Source organism: Microcaecilia unicolor, chromosome 1, assembly GCF_901765095.1.
Source record: "Microcaecilia unicolor chromosome 1, aMicUni1.1, whole genome shotgun sequence".
Lineage (NCBI taxonomy): Eukaryota > Metazoa > Chordata > Amphibia > Gymnophiona > Siphonopidae > Microcaecilia > Microcaecilia unicolor.
In genome coordinates, this window is record NC_044031.1 from 347,754,370 (window position 1) to 347,775,401 (window position 21,032).

Genomic DNA, 21,032 nt, shown 5'->3' on the forward strand with positions numbered 1-21,032 from the left:
CTGTTTAGCCATACTTTATTACTGCACTGGACATTTGTGCCTTATCCAGTTTTACTGTTTACTAACGAAAGAAGTTTGCTGTTTACTAATGTAAGGACAGAATGCAGGATTATTAGACTTATAGCTTGTAACAGTAGTTTGCAAGGCCTATACAAGACCAGCTTGCATGTAGCAACGCGACCTTGGAGGGTGCTGACACCCCCTGCATTCCTGAGCCGAACCTTATCTCCTGTGCTAGAAAGGAGCATTGTGTGTGTGTGACGAATAAGCTGCTAAGTTTCGTTTTTCCTGCCAGTATCATTTCAGTGTTATGACGTGAGTGCGTACTGGGACTACAATTTTGTACTGTAAGAACTACAAATGTTTACTGCGCATGCCAGTTGTGACGTGTAAGGGGCCAAATGCGCAGGCCCAGTAGGGAAGTATAAATGTAAGTGTCAGATGATTTATGACACACAGTGTCCCGAGACTACTCGGTACTGTTCACTTGCTAGCAATAAAGTTGCCTTGTTTGGAACCAAAATTTGCCTTTCGTCTCCTGATTTCCCACCTGTTTCATAACTACACAGGAAACAGCAAAGGTGACCCAAAAAGGGGCAATGCTCTCTTTCTTGCTGAACTGAAAATTTATTGGCAATCTAACAGACTCGACATGGCCGTATTTTGACCAACGGGCCTGCCTCAGGAGAAAAACTGTAGAATCGATCGATGACTGATGTGAATCTGGGCTTAAAAACTCATTTTAGCGCTAGTCCCGAGAATTGTTGGATATTTCATGTTGAGCTTTTAAGCCCAATACTAACTGGCGGTTAGTTTGCCTTCCCACCATGATTCACATCAGTCATTTAATAGAGGGATTAAATGTTAAATTTCCAGTACAGAAAGTAAGCCCTGGCTGCAGATAGGAAGCCAGCTTAGAATTATTGATTTGGGAGATATTTGGGAGCTGATAACTGTATATTCCTTCCTATGTTAGGCCTGTTACTAAGGCCTAGGCCTGTTACAGAGGCCTGTGCATTGCTCTGTTTAGTTCTCACATGTTAGCCTACTAACTCAGCATCTTATGTAACAATCAGTGCTTTCTCAGGAGTTGAGAACAGACACTTCACAGAATCACATTTGGCTGCAGCTAAGTATGTTTTTCATATAAGGTGGATGTAACCTTGGGAGTTGCTGAAAGACAGACTAACGATACACGGTGAGCCTAAGAGAATTTTACATTTGTGAGGAGAGAGAGAGAGGACACAAGGGTATTGTTCTATGCTCTGAGGCTAACTACATGCTGTGCACGCAGAACTGATAGCTAATTAGCCAATGGCCACCGACTGTCCATGTGGAGAGAGTGATATAATACAGGAATATCCATATATGGCACAGGCTAGTTTCTGAATTCTAGTTTGGGAGAAATCACATGATTTATGAGAAACGTAACTTGCAACAGTATATATGTAATTGCTGGGACAGAGCAGACCTTGTTAGACAGTATTTGCGTCTCGCTTTTCTGTATGACAACCTGCTCCAGACAGAGAACATTTATTTTGTATCTGACTTAGTGATAAACCAATAAAGATTGTACTGGTTGCACCAACCACTAAGTCTAAGTTTTCTCTCTTATTTTTTACAGCCTATGAGGCTGTAGTGTTTCCCCTCCCTGTGGGGGCAAAGGGATTTGGAAAACACATAACATGGATCAATTTACATGTAGAGGGTCATTTTGTAAAGCATTTCCCCACAGATTCTATATACAGCGCTGTAAGTTGTGTGCAGAAATCCAGGCATATTCTATATTCCGCATATAACTTAATTGAATAAGCCAATCAGCACTAATTATTATTATTATTATCTATTACATTTGTACCCCGCGCTTTCCCACACACAGCAGGTTCAATGCGGCTTACATAGTAAATAGAATTACAAAGTTTTGAGAATATATGAACTGGAATGGGAAGGTAAACGACGATAATTGATAACTTAACTAGCAATTATTGGCACCGATTGGCATTAATTAGAATTTAAATGCACAATGTGCTAGATGTAAATTCTAAGATGTGGATGTGAAAAGGGGGCATGGCCACGGGCATGGAGTAAGTGGTTCATGGGCATTCCTAAAAACTATGTGCACTGTTATAGAATATGCTTGATCTGCATATAAATTAGGTGCAGGCATTTACACCAGGTTTTACTTGGTAGAAATGGTTGTGCCTGAATTTAGTCGCTGGACCAAGCACTTTGACATATTCTATAAATTGCGCCTAACTTTACGCAACATTTATAGAATACGCCTTAGCGCCTTTTTTCAGTGCCATATATTGAATCTAGTCCTTTCTGTAAGGCACACTTTACACATGGAAAATTTCTGTTACAGAATTGTGTAGAAGTATACTGGCATGAAAAGTAGGTGCACAGAAAAAGATTGGCTACTTTTTTTTTTTTTTATGTTTAAACTGTTTTATTAACAATTCTCACAATACAAAGTAATGTAGAATATGCATATAGCATTGCTTGATATACAAAACAGCATTCTTACAACATATTCAACTTCGCCAAACATTTTTCGTCCCCATTTTTCTCCCCCCTCCCCTCTTAACAATTCCTTGGCCCATGCTAACATTAGATTTTAAGTGGCTCTTGTTCCTAATATCATACTCTTGAATACTTCCTTAGGTAAAATAATGCTTATCACAAAATATCATTAGCTAAACATCAAAGCTCTAGATCACTGCCAAGCTTAGCCATTTACATCTCACTCAACCCCTCCAACCCCCCACCCATTCCCTCCCCCCCTTGCAAGCAGAATTCCACTTTGGATTAAATTAACTTAACTACTCCAGGCTATCCATACTCTCCATTATTCTACTATTTATCAGGCATTAACAAGCAGACTACGTCCCCTTGGACTAAGCATTTGCAGGTATGGTGTCCAAATCTGTAGAAAGCGCACTCTACGTTTAGGCGATTGTTTTGAATCCCTAGCCTCCCAAGAGGCCAGGAGGTGCACCTGATTGCGCCAATGCCAGTAGGCTGGCCCTTCCGATGAGACCCAGTATTGCATAATGCATTTCCGCGCTACCAAGCTCAGCTTCCTGCATAACATTATAGCGGGGGCACCTAATGGGGCAAACGCTCTTGGTTGATCCAACAGAAACTGCCGCTCCGTTCCTTGAACTCTGTTCCCCAATCGAATCAAAAACCCTCTTACCCTCTGCCAAAACATGCGCACCTTGGGGCATTGCCACAATGCATGATATAACGAGCTGGGACCCCCTCCGCATTTAGAACACCCCGAGTTGTCCGGCCCCAACATATGAGCCAGTTGTGTTCTAGACATATACCCCCGTAAGACCACTCTATAACCACACTCCCTCAGCCTCTCATCTGTTACCAACGCCCGTATGCCCTTCAAGGTAGCTGACACATCCCATGTTGCCAGGGATATCCCCATATCTTGTTCCCATTTTCGCTTAAGATCAACATATTGCCTCTGGGGCCTACGCCTAGCCAGTGCCCCATACAGTGCTGATACAGATTGTTTCTCTATCTGCAACTCCTCAAAGAAAACCCTTAGCAGCTCTCCCATCCGCCCTCTCAGGGGTATTTGGCTCAGGGACTTCACATAGTGTCGGACCTGTGCATAGGCAAATCTATTACCCCAAGCTGATCCCACTTTATCTTGAAGAGCGTCAAATGTTATCATTTCCCCATTGTCCAACAATAGGTGTTCCAATCTTGTGATACCCAGCCCTTGCCACCTGCCAAATGTCGGGTTATCTATCCCTGCTTCAAAAACAGGATTACCTACGATTGGGATTTGATCTGTAACGTGTGGTTGTCCCCCCATTTGCCGCATCCACCACTGCCACGCCTCCCGAAGGGGCTGTAGTATGATACTTTTTTTAAATTTAGAAGGGAGCTGACTACGAGGTAAATGGAGCAATGCTAATATATCATAGGGAGCAAAAAAAGCTTCCTCCAAGCCCATAGGTGTATAATACTGCGTGGCATTCACCACATCTACTAAGTGGCGTAGCAAACACGCCTGATTATATAGGAATACATCCGGGATACCCATTCCCCCCTGTCTCCAGCTCCCTATTAACTGATTTTGGCTAACTTTAGGCTTTTTGCCTGCCCAACAAAATCTACTGAAAAGGCGCATCATCCGCTTCAAATCAAACCGCGATAGACGTATGGGTAGAGTTTGAAGAACGTACAACCAGCGCGGAAACAACACCATTTGTACTACATGTATCCGTCCCATTAATGACAATGGCAGACTCATCCAAGAGTCCAATTTAGTTTTTGTATATTCCAGTAAGATTTTAACATTCAATTGATATAAATCTAATGTATTCATTGTGAGTCGGATTCCTAAATATTTAAAAGACTCTCTGGCCCATCTCAACGGAAATTCGGGAGCCCAGTCCCTCTGGTTCACCTCTGGCGAAGCCAGCGCTTCTGACTTGTCTAGATTAATACGGAAACCTGAATAGTCGCCATATTCACGAAAGGTTTCCAGTAACGTATCTAAGGATTCCCTTGGGTTTGTGAGATGTACCAAAATGTCATCCGCAAATGCTGCAATCTTAAACATGTGTGTCCCTAAGCCAACTCCCCGGATCAAGGGGTTTGCCATGATGTCTCTAATAAGGGGATCTAAAACCAAAACAAAGAGAAGAGGGGACAATGGGCACCCCTGCCTCGTGCCCCTCCTAATATAGAAACTTTCCGATTCTATCCCGTTTACTCTCAGAGTGGCACATGGGTTGGCATATAAAGCATGTATTGCCTCAACAAATCTCCCTGAAAATCCATAATGTTCCAACGTATCAAAAAGAAACTTCCAGTGAACCTTATCAAAGGCCTTTTCCGCATCAAAGCTGATCAGCAATGATGCTACCTTCGCCTGCGAGCTGTGTTCTAGTGATGTCAATATTGCTCTCAAGTTTTTACTCACTGCTCTACCACCCACAAATCCTACTTGACTTTCATGAATCAACCTTGGGAGCAGCCTCGCCAGTCTATTAGCCAAGATTTTTGCCAACAACTTGGTATCATAATTTAACAGGGAGATAGGCCGGTACGATGTCGGCTCTAGAGGGTCCCTCCCCGGTTTCAACAAAACTATTATTTGAGCCCTATTCGAGTCTGGGGGTAGCCTCTGTCTCTCTATCACTTGGTTCAAAAATCTAGTAATTGCAGGTATAACCCCTCCTTCCATTAATTTATAGAATTCTCCCCTTAAACCATCAGGTCCCGGGGCTTTTAGTCGTGGGCTGCGGGCAATAACTAAACTGACTTCATCTTCAGTAATTAATTGATTGAGACTATCCAGCTCTTGTATTGTAAGCTTTGGTAAAGCCAGATTTTCTAAATACATCTGATTTAGCAGGCCGTCTTCCTCTGGGGAAGCGTACAGCTCTTGATAAAAGGCCCGAAAAGTTTCACATATTGCTTTGTCTGATGTATGGAGCCCTCCCCCCCTTTGTCTCAGTGCTAAAATGTTCTTAGTCCCTCCCCGGGGGTTAATTAATTTTGACATCAACTTGCCTGTTTTATTACCATGTTTATAAAGCATATATCTATAGTATAGCTGTGACTTATGTGCCCTTTCTTGCAAAAGTACATTTAAGGCGGTCTGAAGTTCCAGCACTTGTTGTTTATCACCTATCGCGTGTGTCTCCCCATATCTCTTCCGCGTCTTACAAAGTTGGTTACTCAAACGCAAGATCTTTCTATCTCGTGTCTTCCTCACAAAGTGCGTGTGACTTATCACTTCGCCTCTAAGAACCGCCTTAGCCGCTTCCCAAAACAAAACTGGGTCTTCTATGTGTTCTTGATTATGAGTACTATATTCCGCCCAGCAAGCTTGTAACCTGCCTTTAAGCATTGGATCTGAGCTGAACTCCAGGGGAAATTGCCATTTATATTCCTGTGGGGTTGTGCCGCTTGGTATCCATTCTATCTTAACCCAGGCATGGTCCGACACCATGTACGGTCCTATCTCCGCTGTTGTCACTTCCCCAAACATCTGACGTGATGTCAGAATATAGTCAATTCTCGACTGAGTGGAGTGGGCCCGCGACAGGTGTGTATAGTCTTTCTCACCTGGGTGCAGCACCCGCCACACATCAACCAGGCCCAGCATCTGGCTCAATTGTAAGAGGCCTCTATTATTATAACATGAAGAGGCCGTCTCCGGGGCTGATCTGTCCAGAGAGGGGTCCCAAGTTGCATTTAAATCACCCCCCAGCACTATAGCTGCGTGCGGTTGCCTAAGCAAAAAATTTATCAAAGTTTGATAAAACTTCCGATCATATCTATTTGGAGCGTAAACATTACAGATTAGCAGTTTCTGTCTCCCAACTACCACTTCCAATATAACATAGCGGCCTTCAGTATCAATCAGAAGTGGATTAATTACAGAGGCTATGCCTTTTCTAATTAGTATCGCTACTCCTCCCTTTTTACCTTGTGCATTTGCTGCTATACAATCCCCAACCCACCAGGTGCTGAGCTTGGCATGTTCAATCTGGTTCAGATGCGTCTCCTGCAAGAGTGCTATGTCCGCCCTTTGCCTATTTAATTGCTGTAAAATCTTAGAACGTTTGATTGGCGAATTAACTCCGCCTACATTCCACGTTAGTATTCTTACTATTCTTGGATTTGAAAGTGTGCCTATATCCATAAATGTCCACTGTTGTACTCGAGGGGGACATCCCAGCCTCTGCCCCCCCCCCCCACTTGCACCTCCACTGTGTCAACTTCATTGTTGTGTTCTACATCCTTTCTAGTTAAGACTTGTGCCCTGCTTGCATCCCTCTTCCCTCCCCCCACCCCCTCCCCCCCCCCAAACCCTGTATCCCTTATTCTCAGGTCCACCAATTAGGACCTTGACTTCCTTACGTCTCTCCCTCCCCCCTCCGCATTATACAATGTTACAGTAAACATAACTTTCTTGTCAAGCTGAGCAGACACTTACAGGGTCTCCCCCCTCTTGCCAGGGGTTCAAACCGGTTCACCCATTGGCCATGTCTGCCATATAGTGTCTTAATTAACAGCAAAAGAGAGAAAAAAAAAAAAAAATTAATATTCAACACTCAAGTCTAACTCACAAACCATAGAACCTTAACTTTCCAACTGCAGCCTTCTTGCCAAGCTTTCTGCTACTATAAGTGGTCCATCTTTGTTCTTGGCTGGGAGATTACTGTAGTGTCATATATTGACCAGTCAGGTCTCTGCTGACCTCTCCGTATGACATTACTCAGTGTTCTCAGAGTGTTCTCTTTCTATGCTGTTCAACTTGCATCTGAAGATAATGTTCCCAGCTGTTGTAGAAATTCTTTAGCCGCCCCTGCCGTCTCATATGTCTTAGTAATACCATTATGCGTGACCCGCAGTTTGGCAGGGTATTGTAGTGCAAATCTTATTTTCTTTTGGAATAGCGTTGAGCAAACCTCCGAAAACTGTCTCCTCCGTGTTGCTACCCCTGCTGAATAATCTTGGAAACATCTTATTGGGATTCCTTCATACTCCAATGCTTTCCCAGCTCTCAGCAACTTCATCACTTCTTGTTTTTGCGCATAGTTCAAAAATTTTAGAATTACCACTCTTGGCTTATTGGTGCCAGTCATTTTCATCCCGATGCGGTGAGCCCGTTCTATCTGTATTGGCCCCGAGGCTTCTGGGTATTGTAGTTCACTGGCAAACCAGCGTGCCAAAAAAACCTCCAAGCCCCGTTCGGGTAACGCTTCTGGCAGGCCCACCACTCGGATATTATTTCTCCTGGACCTGTTTTCTAAGTCCTCAATCTTTTCCTCCATCGCCTGCAGCTTTTTTTGAGTTATATCTTGTATTGTCTCCACCTCCGTTACTCTATCCTCGATTTCACTCACACGTGTTTGAAAGCCTGCACAATCCCGAGAAAGATCTGTGAGCTGTTCTTTTACCTTTTCCAGGTTAGTATTTATGGGGGAAAGTCGGCGATCCAACATATCTTCTAACACTGAGGACATTTCTGAGGTTATTTCGGCGATCCAGGCCGATGACACTGTCGGACCCGGCGGACTTGCAGGCGGCGCCATCTTGTCTTCTGCTCCTCTACCACGGAGCTTATCTTTATGTACATTTTTCGCTGCCATTATGCCGCCAATTAAGTTAAGATGTACGTTGCCGGCCTCTCTACCGTTTCAGGCTGCGGCGAATTTCGTTTTTAGATCGCGGTTTGTGAGCTGATCATGCGGAGGGGGGATTGAAGCCGGAGAGATCTTTTTCCTTCAACCCCTCGCGGTCATGACGTCACCGGAAGTCCAAGATTGGCTACTTTTATGTGTGATGAATGCATAGGTATTCCCAGGGGTATAATTTGGGCATGTGTACTTACAACATAGGTCCGTACATGCACATACAGTAGTTGCACCTTCCTTGCAGCATATGTAAATTTGTGCAGGACCATTTATACAACATTGGGGCTGTTTCTGGGAGCCTGTTCTATGTTGCCTTTAAAAAACAAATGGTTTTTTTTAAATGTTTATTGGTGCCATGTTACAAAATTAACCTCAACAGTACTAACTGTTGTGTTGTACCTCTTTTGTATGTGCGATCCCAAACCACTCTCCTGAGGGTGATGCATCTCAGCTAAGGTCAGATTGGTTATTTCTGGGTCATTTATGAGCAACCCCTGTTCCATTTTGGTAAATTTATGGCTCAGATTGACTTCATCAAGAGGAGATTTCTATAAGACATAATGAAAAAATGCTCACATTAAATCATACTATAAAACTGATAGGACACAGTTCAGATGTAGGAGTGGCTTATCTTTGTGATTCATATCAGTCATTCTGAAATGAGAAAATAGTCGCATCACTGTCTATGCTACAATCTGACTAAGAGAGGGGAGGGGAGTAAGAAGGGTAGTTCAGGGGAGATGGGGATAGTAGTGGGGTAGTTTGGAGGGTTGGGATAGTAGGGGATGAGGGTACAAAAAAATAATTGTGGGGATTGTTGTGGGACCAGGTATGTGTGTGTGTGGAGGGGTAAGGATAGTTGGAGACTACAGTATTTGTGGGGTAGTTGGTGCTGATAGGATAGTTGTGAGAATTAGTTTGGGGGTGGGGTTGTTGAGGTCAATGGGGTAATTCTGGGGGCACAGTTTTGGTGAGGGTAGTTAAGGACAGAGGATAGTTATGGGAAGTAGTTTTGAAGGGTGAAGGTAAGGTGCTAGTTTAGTTCAGAAGTAGTTTGGGGATAGGATAGTTGGGGGTGAGGGTTGGCCCATTTTCAAACTCAATGGGTGTCTTTCACTAAAGTGCATTATGCTTTGTACTCACAGAAAAAAGGGCAACTCTACCCAGCATGTCCTCCATCTGCAGTTCCCATGCAGAAATATTCATTAGCGCATTTCACAGTACGCAGTATGTACCCTACACTTACTGTAAAATGATAACCATGCCCATTCTGTACTCCTGCCCTGCCTAATTCCTGCTCCTAAAACAAAATGCACTAAACATGTGAACTGGTGCACACTAACTGCTAAACCACTGCAGAAACAGCACACATGTGCAGTAGCAGTTAATGTACACTAATTTGTGTGTTAACTTTAGTAAAAGGGCACCAGTATGTGTTTTCACCATTTTTTCTCCATATGTCGTTTGATCCCATTCTATTAAAATTTTCAGAAAGGCATTTTGCCCATCAACAGACAGACACTCACAACTCCTTATGTGTAATTCTTTCCAACTTACATTAGGTTGGAAAGAACAAAGAGGTCCTGTTACTGAGCTGCGGTATACAGTGGCCTTAGTGCATCCTTAAATAGGTCATTCCTGCATGCTAAGGCCTTTTTTACCATGACCATAAAAACCTCGATTTCCTATGTTTTGCATTAATGGCCATGTGCTAATGTTGCTTTTAGTGTATAGCCATTTAAAAAAACAACCGTGTGAGCATTTACCACCTATTTTTTAGGCAGTAAGGACTCCTGCATTATTCTTGCACTACGGTAATGCAGATTCACAAACTGGTTAGCACAAAATGCACACTCTGCCCGTGACATGTCCCTTAAAAAAAAAAAAAAAAAGTTTAGCATGCAGTTAGTCCGCAGATGACAAAGTTACCAGGGGATGCCTGAGCACATCCCACACCACTCCACCTTTTGCTGCATTAGGTGTGTTAGTGACTAACGCAGCTTAGTAAAAGGGCCCCCAATTAATTTTCCAGTTTCCTTAACATTGTTACTGGTTTTCATTTTTTTAACTCATGCAAGCAAGGTGCTGTTGGCTCTGGTTTAAACTGCAGTAATGTATTTTTTTGTACTGCACCAAATTGTGTTTTTCAAGGATTATTATGTCAGACTGTCATAGTAATGCTTGAATGTTTTCACTTACATACACTGTCAGCTAGCACATTTGCTTATTTCCGATCTGACGAAGAAGGGCAACCTTCGAAAGCTAATCAAGAAATGTATTAAGTTATGTCCAATAAAAAAGGTATCATCTTATTTTCTTTTCCATGTTTTATTTTGTTTGATTTCTATTGATAACCTTATGTATTGACGAAATAACTAACTTTCGGAAATCTTTGAAGAGACATCTCTTCAACAAGGCCTACAAAAAGATCCCATAACCTTTACAGAAATACCTACCAGCTCACCCAGCTATTAAAGTCTACCTCTATACTATCCTGTCTAAAACCCTCCTTCTCACTACCCTTTCTTAATCTTTGTACACTACGAATTGTAACTGACATCTTGTAATGACTATGTCATAACAAAACTCAAGCCACATTGAGCCTGCAAATAGGTAGGAAAATGTGGGATACAAATGCAATAAATAAATAAATAATCATGCAAGATAGCAGAAAATTAACATAATTATGTTTATTTTCCATTCTTCTTCACTTTGGAAATAATTTTTCAAGGATTGCACTCATTTGCATGTGTACATAATAGGTTTACGTGTGTAAATGGCCCAATGTGTATAAGTAGCAGGCTTGAAAGTTGTTTCTTTCATGTGTAGATCCACAGCATGCACAGTATGAATGTATTTCCCATTTTAAATTAAATATATAGTAGATGACGGCAGAAAAAGACCTGCACGGTCCATCCAGTCTGCCCAACAAAATACACATATTTTATAAAACCTAGGAGGTTGACATTTTGCTAACCGCTGAAATGTTATGTCCAGAAATTCAATGCTGGGCCATGTCTGGGCCCTGGCACTGAATTTCTGGGTTTACAGAGCCAGTTAAGTGCGATAGTCCCTCTCCCCACTCTATCATGGATCTAATTTGAGTTGTCCTATAATATCATGTAAAATCTGGTACTCCCAAGCCCCCTTCCTCTTTTCTTTGATCAAAACTCTCTTGGAAACTCACAGTGGTTTCTTTCGCTAAACATAAGAAAAGATTTTTAATTGTAATTGCACTAGAGTATTTTCCTGTATGGCCAATGGGAAAGCCTGACATAGATACAATTATGTGGAAGAAACATAATTTTAGTGATAGCAATTATGCCTAGCTAGGTGTGGGTCATACCATGCATCTACCAAGATAGTAAGATGGAGAAAGCTGAAGCAAAGCTTTACCTCTCAGGACCAGTGCCGTAGCGAGGGCGGCTGACACCCGGGGCGGGTCGCAGCTGCGCACCCCCCCCACCCCGGATGCAGCATGGCACCCTCCCTCGGCGCGCCCCCTTTCCGGCGCGCACCCTCCCCCGGAGCGTGATCTTACTTAGTTTAGAAGCGAGGGGCGGGCGGGAGGGCCGATCCGCCCCCGAGTCCACGTCGCTGGGAGCTGCGTCGGCTCCATTGGTTCCTTGCTCTCTCTGCCCCAGAACAGGAAGTAACCTGTTCCGGGGCAGAGGGAGCAAGGAACCAACGGAGACGACACCCCCCCAGCAGCGTGCACCCGGGGCAGACCGCTCCCCGCCCCCCCTTCCTACGCCACTGCTCAGGACTACCTGACTTGGAAGCAGACTTCCAGTGGAACACAGCATAAGGAGAAGCTGTAGGCAAAGCTTCAGGCCACAGCCTCGCAAGGAAACAGTAGTAGGAACTAGCAGAGCCCATCAGGCCTGGGCCCAATCAAGGATAATTGCCAGAACACTGAGCACTCTCAGAAGCCAGCTTAAGAAGTGCTCAGTATTGATAGGGAGATCCAAGATGGCGACGGTCTGAGTTGTACGACCAGACGTCCTACTTCCTCCTTTGAAACGCGGCGGTTAGCAGTTTCCTACCTGATTCTCGCCATGAGAAAAAGGAGAGGCAAAATCAGGGAGATTCCCTCTCTCCCTGGCGGGTCAAACCAGCTACGGCAGGCGAAAATGGAGGAATTCAGCATCGCGCTGGGTCCTGGGAGAGTTTCCACTCCTTCACTGGCTGTCAGTGAGGACGGGGCTTCCCTGAGCCCCGTCGAACGTGCGGCGCCCCTGCAACCAGGAAGTGAACGTTCCCCTCAGAGCCCAGATGCCTCAGCCCGGAATGGAGTTCGATGTGCACAGGGAGGGAGCCTGATGGAGACGTATGGAGATCAAAGTGCTGTTAGCACAGAAGTTCCAGTGGCGATATCACCTTTGGCACTGTCCACACAGACAGTGAGTACCCTGGAGCTGGTTGCAAATGCACCACTTCCTGAGTTTATTGCTGGGAAAATGGAAAAGCCAGCCGTAGTGACCTTAGAGTCACTATGGGATTTAACCTTTACAGCATACTCCTCCCTACAATCTCTGGTGGTTAAAAATGCGGGGACTATTAAAACTTTATCAGAGGCTGCATTATCTCAGATGAAAAAGACTGACTCTCAAACCGAGGAAGTAAAACGTCTTACTGAAAGAACTTCAAAGATGGAACTTTTGGGTCAAACGCTGATTAAAGAAAAGAACTTTACTTCCCGACGGCTGGAATATCTTGAGAACCAGTCTAAAAGACTTAATTTAAGGCTAATAAATTTTCCTAGTTCTCCACTAGTATCCCAAGTACAAATGGTAAAAAAATATCATGTAGAAATACTGGGTATGTTAGATACATCTCTTCCACCCATTACTCGTGCATTTTATTTACAAACTGATCCTAGGGTATCAGAAAAATTTCCTCAAGAGGGTGGAGAGATGAATCTAACTGCCTTTTTGGAGTCATCATTAGAGGTTATTACGAAGAGAGCAACGTTAATAGTAACTTTTGCTTTGGAGATTGATAGGGATGCAGTTTTGAGGCTCTCATTAAGACATTTGGATTCAAACTTTTTGGGGTCTAAAATAAGAATTTACCCTGACTTATCAAGAGAGACTCAAAAGCGGCGTAAAGCCTTTTTGGCTTTGCGCACAAGAACTTTGGCAATAGGAGCTAGTTTCCTGTTGAAATTTCCCTGTGTTTGTAGAATTGTATTTCAGTCTAAACAGTTTCAATTCTTTGACCCCAAACAGCTGGAGGAATTTATAATAAGTAGGGAAAAAGTAAATGTTTAGGTGTAATCCTATATGAACACTGATTAACCGGAGCAGGTGGAACTACCCAGGTCGGGCGCATCATTAAGTAAATTGTGTTACTGATTTGTTTCTTTTTAGATTATTTGAATAATCTTTCTTCTTGTTTCAATTTCTTTAACTTGTGGTCGATATAATGTTTAAAACTTAGAAATTATTTCCGTTGGACATTTCCAAATTGTGTATTATCATCCATAAATGTGAAGTTATGTTTGTTAAAAGCTTAATTTAAAAAAAAAAGAAGTGCTCAGTGTTGATGACATCACCAGCTTGGCCTCCACCACTCTACAGTGACCCCACAGGTCCCCCACAGGACCCCAAATAAGTAAAAAAACAAAAACAAAATCCAACCTCCACCTTTTAAGGCACTGCCTAAACCCTATCCAACTGGAACAGCTTTAGACTTTTTACAGATGGACCACACATTTATTTTTAATAATCCTTGCTACTGTTTTGGGTGAGTCTGTATAATGGACTAGATAGGAACACCCCATCTCCTGTTTTCTTCAACCTCCTTGTCCTGTACAGTGTCAGGGATGGGTCGGGTGATAGCTTCTGCAAGTGCCGCGAAGGTGGAACCCGCCCAATTCCATGATCCCTAGCAGCCCACAGAGTCAGCAAGCCAGAGCACACACAGCACATGCCGTGGGAACAGCCAAGGCGCCAGCAGTCAAAGAAGAAAGAAGAACAGCTCACATGAGTCAGCTTCACACAACTGCTGAACATCTGGGGTGCAGCAGTGAGTGCAGCCTGCACCACACACCGGACACCTTCCCCCCCACCCCCGTGCTGCCAGTGCCCGCACTGCTTGAAGCCAGGAGGAGGAGGAGAACATTGTTGAGAGAGCTCACCTCAGCCACAGCGGGCTTGTGTGGTAAGTTACCACAACGGCTGTGGCTTAGCTCTCTGGATGACGAGAGTGTGGGGACGGGAGACAGGAGACTGGGAGTGTGCAGGCAGTAGGCGGCTGACAAGTGGCAAGCAGGTGACGCCGACCATCTGCAGCAAGGTATGATCCAGCACATTCTGGTTTTGGCAGTGGCACCACGTGCGAGAAGGCAGCGGCGCACGAGCATAGGTGCCAGTTTTTTGACAAATCTATTTGGGGACGTGACCACTCTTCCTGCACGCCGCCCTAGCTACACCACTGCAGTAGTCATATGTCACTTGCATTCTCCCCCCCCCCCCCTATCTCCATGTGTGAATCATGCTGGAAATCCTGGGAGTAATAGTTATGGCATGTTCACAGGGAGGAGAGAGGGTGAAGAAAATGTTTGACTTGGAGAAGGCATAAAGAAAGGGGGGGGGAGGGGAGGGAAAGGGAGGGGAGGGGGAGAGGTTTGTATGGGAAGTTGTGCCTTTATGATGCCATAGCTCATATGCTAGGCAGACAGACATGGCTCACATTTTGAGAAAGTGAGAGTTTGATGCATATGGATAGGGATGCTCCAGGCACCTTCTTAGAGCAAGCCTCTGTCTGTACACATTGCAAACCTTGCCATTTATATAGTAAGCCACAAAGAGCATTGTAGGTAGGGCCTGCCCTTTGACCTTCAGCCACTGATGGTGGAAGATTGCTAGTTACAGACATTCCTTTAGCAATGCATTAAGGAAGTCCCAAATACATGGGAGGCAGACTCCACACACATTAATAGCTGAGTGATGCTGCAAAGTTTGTACACAGCTCCCAATTTGAGGGATACAGTTTCTTGCCCTGTCCAGGATTTCTGCTATGGTACTGCAAAATGGGATCTGCAGTTATGTTTTCCATGGAGACAATCATGAACTTAAACTCGCATACATACATGATGTATGTGAAAAGCACGACTAGGCAACAAATTATCCATTCAATTCAGCTGAACAGTGATGATGTGTAAAACAGGCTTTGCCATCTGTTTGTATGTTTTTTTTTTGATTTGTAAAAATGGACTCACCCATAGGCGACCGGTGTAAGAGGCTTGGAGAGGCTAAGCCTCCCCTGCTGTGCTCTGAGGGGTTTAAATTGTTGATTTACCTCCTCCTGCTGTGAGGATGGAGTGAAAGCCCTCTAGCCTTGTGAATCAGTTGTAGAAATTGGTTTATGGTTTGTTTACCTTACTGCTGGGAGAGGGGGGGGGGGGGGTTGGCTGGAGGTGTCCTGGGTTGTCAGGGAGATATTTAACGAGGACTTCCTGACCTCCACTGAGGACAGATAGCAGCAGAATTGGATACTGGACCAGCATGATCAGAAAAAGTCACCAGACAACAAAGGTAGAAAAGATCATTTTATTTTCATTATAGTGTTTGGAATATGTCCACTTTGAGAATCTGGTGCTCAACATTAAAAGTTTATATTTATTTACTTATTTATGGCATTTTATCCCACATTAATTAGGGTGTTTTGTGGCTCTACATGATAATTGTGATGATATGATCCCTTGTTTCATATTGACGGTCTGCATTTTCCGTATGGGTGGTATATTGGTGTATTAGGTTCTGCCCAGTGTAATATTTATGGTACAGTAAGGTTCTGAGTGTGTTTTTGCACAAAGTTGTGCATAGTGTTTTGCAGTTGAGCGATTGTGCTTAGAATATGCTTTCAGCAACCACTTTATTCTTTGACATATGATACATATCTAATATCTAAATTTAATAAAGGGTATTAATTGTGACTTTTATTTTTATTTATTTATTTTTTCTGCGTGTTATCAGACAATTATGGATTTAAGCTCCACCCCTGGCCCCACCCCTAACTCTGCCCCCTTTAGCCTCCCCAAACAGTTGGGCCACTGACTGCCTATGGACTCACCCTAGTGAACTGTGTCTACTAACTTTTAAAGTTAATGTTAGTGTGATGGAAAGTGCCTGAAAGATCATTAAGCAGGAAGCAGCTTCTATAACCATTAACTCACACCACTAGGCCAGACTTGTTGAACTGGTGTTCTCACATATATCACTCCATGCCAGGCATTTGAACAGGTGTAATACAAAAATGATGTATAGGCAAGGCCGGGAAAAACCAAACGTGTACTAAAAGGCCCATTGAGTGTGGCATCCCAGTCGCTAACAGTCATACAGTGAGTATCCTACTGCGATAAAGATAGTGAAGGATTTAGCCTATATCTCATCTGCCAAAGTTAAACGGATGGGTGGGGAAAGTGCACAGGGTCCAACAGCGCATTGGTTCTCAATATTCTGCACAGATGAACATATTGTACGCTATAGTTGTTCAAACTTACACGCATTCCTCAATGACATGTTGCCGCACCTGTCTCCCACTCGCTGTGCCTGCCCGGACACCTGCAGGGCGACATGGAGAATCTGGATTTATGTCCACTGGGACCCGAAGCCTGACAGCAATATTGTGCAGCATGCAGCAGGCCAGCACGATCTCAGCGACAGTCTCTGGGCCATATTGTAAGGTTGTACTTATGTTGCATGCGGAGGTCACATTGTGGGCCCTGGGGTCATTAATGGAGAACAGAGCAATAGAGGAAGCAATGGGCGGCATCATTGATCTTATTACTGAGGCACCCATACAAACATGAGGTTACAGGGAAGATGCAGAAAGACATGTATACCCAATAACCACTGTACATATTTGAAGCAAATGGAAATGCAAGCTAGTCAATATTGAGAGACCCTTAAATGTTCATGTCTTGTTATTGAACCTTTGACCTAGTCCAGAGTTTCAAAAGGAGGTTGACACACACTGGCTGTGGAGCGTCCAAGATTCCCTTTTCAGGTAGGAAGCTTGGCAAGTGGCATAAACATTCATGCAACAGGGATGATGATACAATCGTGGATCTCACAGCTTGCTTGCAGAAACTTTGAGTGGTGCTTCCCAAACATGGTCCATGATTCTCCCCGGACGGTCAGGTTTTCAGGATATACACAGAGAACATTGATGAGAGATATTAGCAAGGAGTGGCTGGAAATCTCTCACATGAGTATTCATCATGTATATCCTGTCCAACCAGACCGGCTAGGGTGGGTCAGGGACCTCGTTTGTGAAACACAGCACCGACCTGTGATATGATCTGTACATTTCCAGAGGTGGCAAGTTACCTGTTCCAAGAGATATAAATTTTGGGATGACTTGGATGTCTGCCAACCTCATCTTGGTGCACTGTGGGACTTACAGTGCTGATTTCAATTAATAGAATCATGCACTATAAATACCACAGGGCTTAGAGATGTAAGTTACAAATCAGGACCGGATGAGAAGCCTCCCCCTGGAAGGGGCAACTTGTCGGTTCAGCACTGCAATCGTTGACAGAAACTGAGGAGATTTTCCCCACTTTCACAAACATTATAATGTTGTTGAATAAATGACAAGCATGACAGACCGAGTACATAAATCATAACAGGACTACTTGTTCGGAAAACATCATTTTTCCACTTACCTAGTAGCCAACCGTGGCCATACCTGCCCTGCTCGAACAGGGCCGAGTGACGCCGGTTAGAGGAATCGTGGGTGGAACCTGGGAACCTGGCTACCGCATTCAGGATTTGCGTATTTGCATCACACACCACCTGCACATTCCTTTTCACTGGGTGGTATGAGGGCCACGTGTGTGCAATCTGTTGCTCTCATCACGTGCGGTAGGGCTGCGATGTTCTGAAATTGTTCGCCCAGGGCTTCCCACCATTGCCTAGTATTAGGGAAATGAAAGTACTCCCATGCCACCGACTGCTGAAAACTGCTGGAGGCCACGCAATGTAAGAAGCTCAACAGCTTAGTCAGACCAAGTATGGGGTGGGACCTGTCTGTAATGGGATCGAGGTCAGCCCTTAGATGTTCATATAACTCCATTATAGCTGCTGAGCCACACGGTCCTCAACGTGCGTACAGGGAAAATGCATGGGTGCCGGAGGTGTTGTTCCCGCCTATGGTGCCAGTGCTGCCCCTGTACTGGCTGCTGCTGCTATCCCTGTTGCACTGGAATCCCCTGTTCCTGTGCTGGAATGGGTGGTGGAATCTGTGCTGGGTCCTGAACCCCCAACACCCCAACAAATGCTGCTACTGCAGCTGACACTTCAGCTACATAAACCTTCATCTTGAAAAGAAATGATTGATGGGTGTTAATGTGTCTTTATAGGCTTATGGGGCATGTAGGTGGAGGCATAAGTTGTCATGTCATTTCTGTTTAATATACGCGTTAAAAAATTTAGACGTGCTAATGGTAAAATATGCATTAACACCTTTATTCATGGCGCTAAGCACACACATGGTAAAAAACGCATTAAGCATCAACGCACATCTGTGATACTTGCCTCTTGTGGCAATACTTATGTATTGCCACACTGGGACAGACCAAAGGTCCATCAAGCCCAGCATTCTGTTTCCAACAGTGGCCAATCCAGGTCACAAACACCTGGCAAGATCCCAAAACAGCTCAATACATTGTATACTGCTTATCGAAGAAATAAGCAGTGGATTTTCCCCAAGTCAATTTAATAATGGTCTATGGACTTTTTCTTTAGGAAGCCGTCCAGACCCTTTTAAAACTCCGCTAAGCTAATCGCTTTTATCACATTCTCTGGCAACATTGAGTGAAGAAATAATTTCTCTGATTCGTTTTAAATTTACTACTTTGTAGTTTTGAGGCAGCTTGGGCAGAGAAATCATATTAATTTTAAATTTGGTTCAGTCCTGTAAAGTGGAAGAATGCCATCTGGGTTTAATTGCTCAAAAGTCTAGCTTTTGCTAGACTAGAGGTTAGAAAGGTCAGTGAGAAATGAAACTTTCTTTGTCCCTTTTTGAGTGATGGATTGTTCATAATAAATATACCACATCTGGATGCCATTATGAGCAAGGCATACTGGACAGTTTCGCAGGCAGTTTAAAGGATTAGACTGAACGCTGTTTAGAAGGAGATAGTGTAGGTTTAAATAATTCTAGATGATTTAGATTTTGTCTTATAAGGAATTCTGATTTCTGCTTATTTTAGAATATGTTTTATTCTGTTTAATTAATAAGTTCTATTTCTATGTAGAATATCTTTTCAATTCAGTGTTACATCAGTGTCTGACTTTTCAAGTGAGATTTGTCTGCAGTTTAAGAGGTCATCATCTGGTTTGAATTATCCACAGTCCTAGCTAGGTGAAAGAGGTCAGGACAAGTCAAGTCATCTCCTTGATGGATTAACTAAGTGTAGGACTGGTCTTCTGAAAGTAATAACAAACCATGTCTGTGTGCCATTAAGCAAGACTGGCCCCTTGGCCCCTTGACCCCTTAATGAATGCCAGAACCCAGTTAGTATGAAGTTGATTGGGAATCTGATTATGTGAATAATAATAAAATGCAGGAGATAGGTGCCACATTGTCTAGTTTGAGAGGCCCCAGGTCATAGGTCAGTTTAGGAAATATCTGAAACCTATGTAACTGATATTTTTAAGTAATGTGTAAGTAATAATTAGTTCAAGACAGGGTAATCAATCTATTCTTTACCATCTGGTGAGAAAGGGGGGCTAGAGAGGTGTAGGACCCTATATAACTGAGAGCAGAAGCAGCTTACGTTAGAAGAGAAGGAGCTGAGACGAGAGAGACAACAGACAGGAGAAGACAGGAGACACAGAGAGAGCTCAGAAGAAGAGACACAGAAGGACAGGACACAGAGAGACCTAGTGCTGATGTCCTACTTTGTTTGCTGGCAAATAAAGAAGACTTCTCTCTCATTCTGGTGTGTGGTGTTTGACTCCTGAAGTACCACAGATTCTGCTAACAATAGTGGTAATTCCTGCAACAGTTTCATCGCATGCCCCCTAGTCCTAGTATTTTTGGAAAGAGTAAACAAATGATTCACATCCACCTGTTCCACTCCACTCATTATTTTATACACCTCTATCATATCTCCCCTCAGGTATCTCTTCTCCAAGCTGAAGAGCCCTAGATGCTTCAGTCTTTCCTCATAGGGAAGTCATCCCATCCCATTTATCATTTTCGTTGCCCTTCTCTGTACCTTTTCTAATTCCACTATATCTTTTTTGAGATGCGATGACCAGAATTCCACACAATATTCGAGGTGTGGTCGCACCATGGACCGATACAAAGGCATTATAACATCCTCCTTTTTGTTTTCCATTCCTTTCCTAATAATACATAGTAACATAGTAACATAGTAGATGACGGCAGAAAAAGACCTGCACGGTCCATCCAGTCTGCCCAACAAGACAACTCATATGTGCTACTTTTTGTGTATACCCTACTTTGATTTGTACCTGTGCTCTTCAGGGCACAGACCGTATAAGTCTGCCCAGCACTATCCCCGCCTCCCAACCACCAGCCAGGCCTCCCAACCACCAGCTCTGGCACAGACCGTAAGTCTGCCCAGCACTATCCCCGCCTCCCAACCCTAACATTCTATTTGCTTTCTTAGCCGCCGCAGCACACTGAGCAGAGGATTTCAACATATCATCAACAACGACACCGAGATCCCTTTCTTGGTTGGTGACTCCTAACGTGGAACCTTGCATTACGTAGCTATATCTTGGGTTCTTCTTTCCCACATGCATCACTTTGCACTTGCTCACATTAAACTTTATCTGCCATTTAGACACCCAGTCTCCCAGACTT

The 21,032-nt window shown here is 43.8% G+C and overlaps 1 protein-coding gene across 1 annotated transcript in view; it reads right to left on the reverse strand.

The window, feature by feature from the left end:
* LOC115474075 (polycystic kidney disease protein 1-like 1) overlaps positions 1 to 21,032 on the reverse strand; it is an 889,490-nt gene that overhangs the window by 17,829 nt on the left and 850,629 nt on the right. Inside the window, exon 33 of the mRNA XM_030209391.1 lies at positions 8,583 to 8,731. Within this exon, the coding sequence (XP_030065251.1) occupies positions 8,583 to 8,731 (149 nt within the window). The remainder of the gene's footprint in view (positions 1 to 8,582; positions 8,732 to 21,032) is intronic.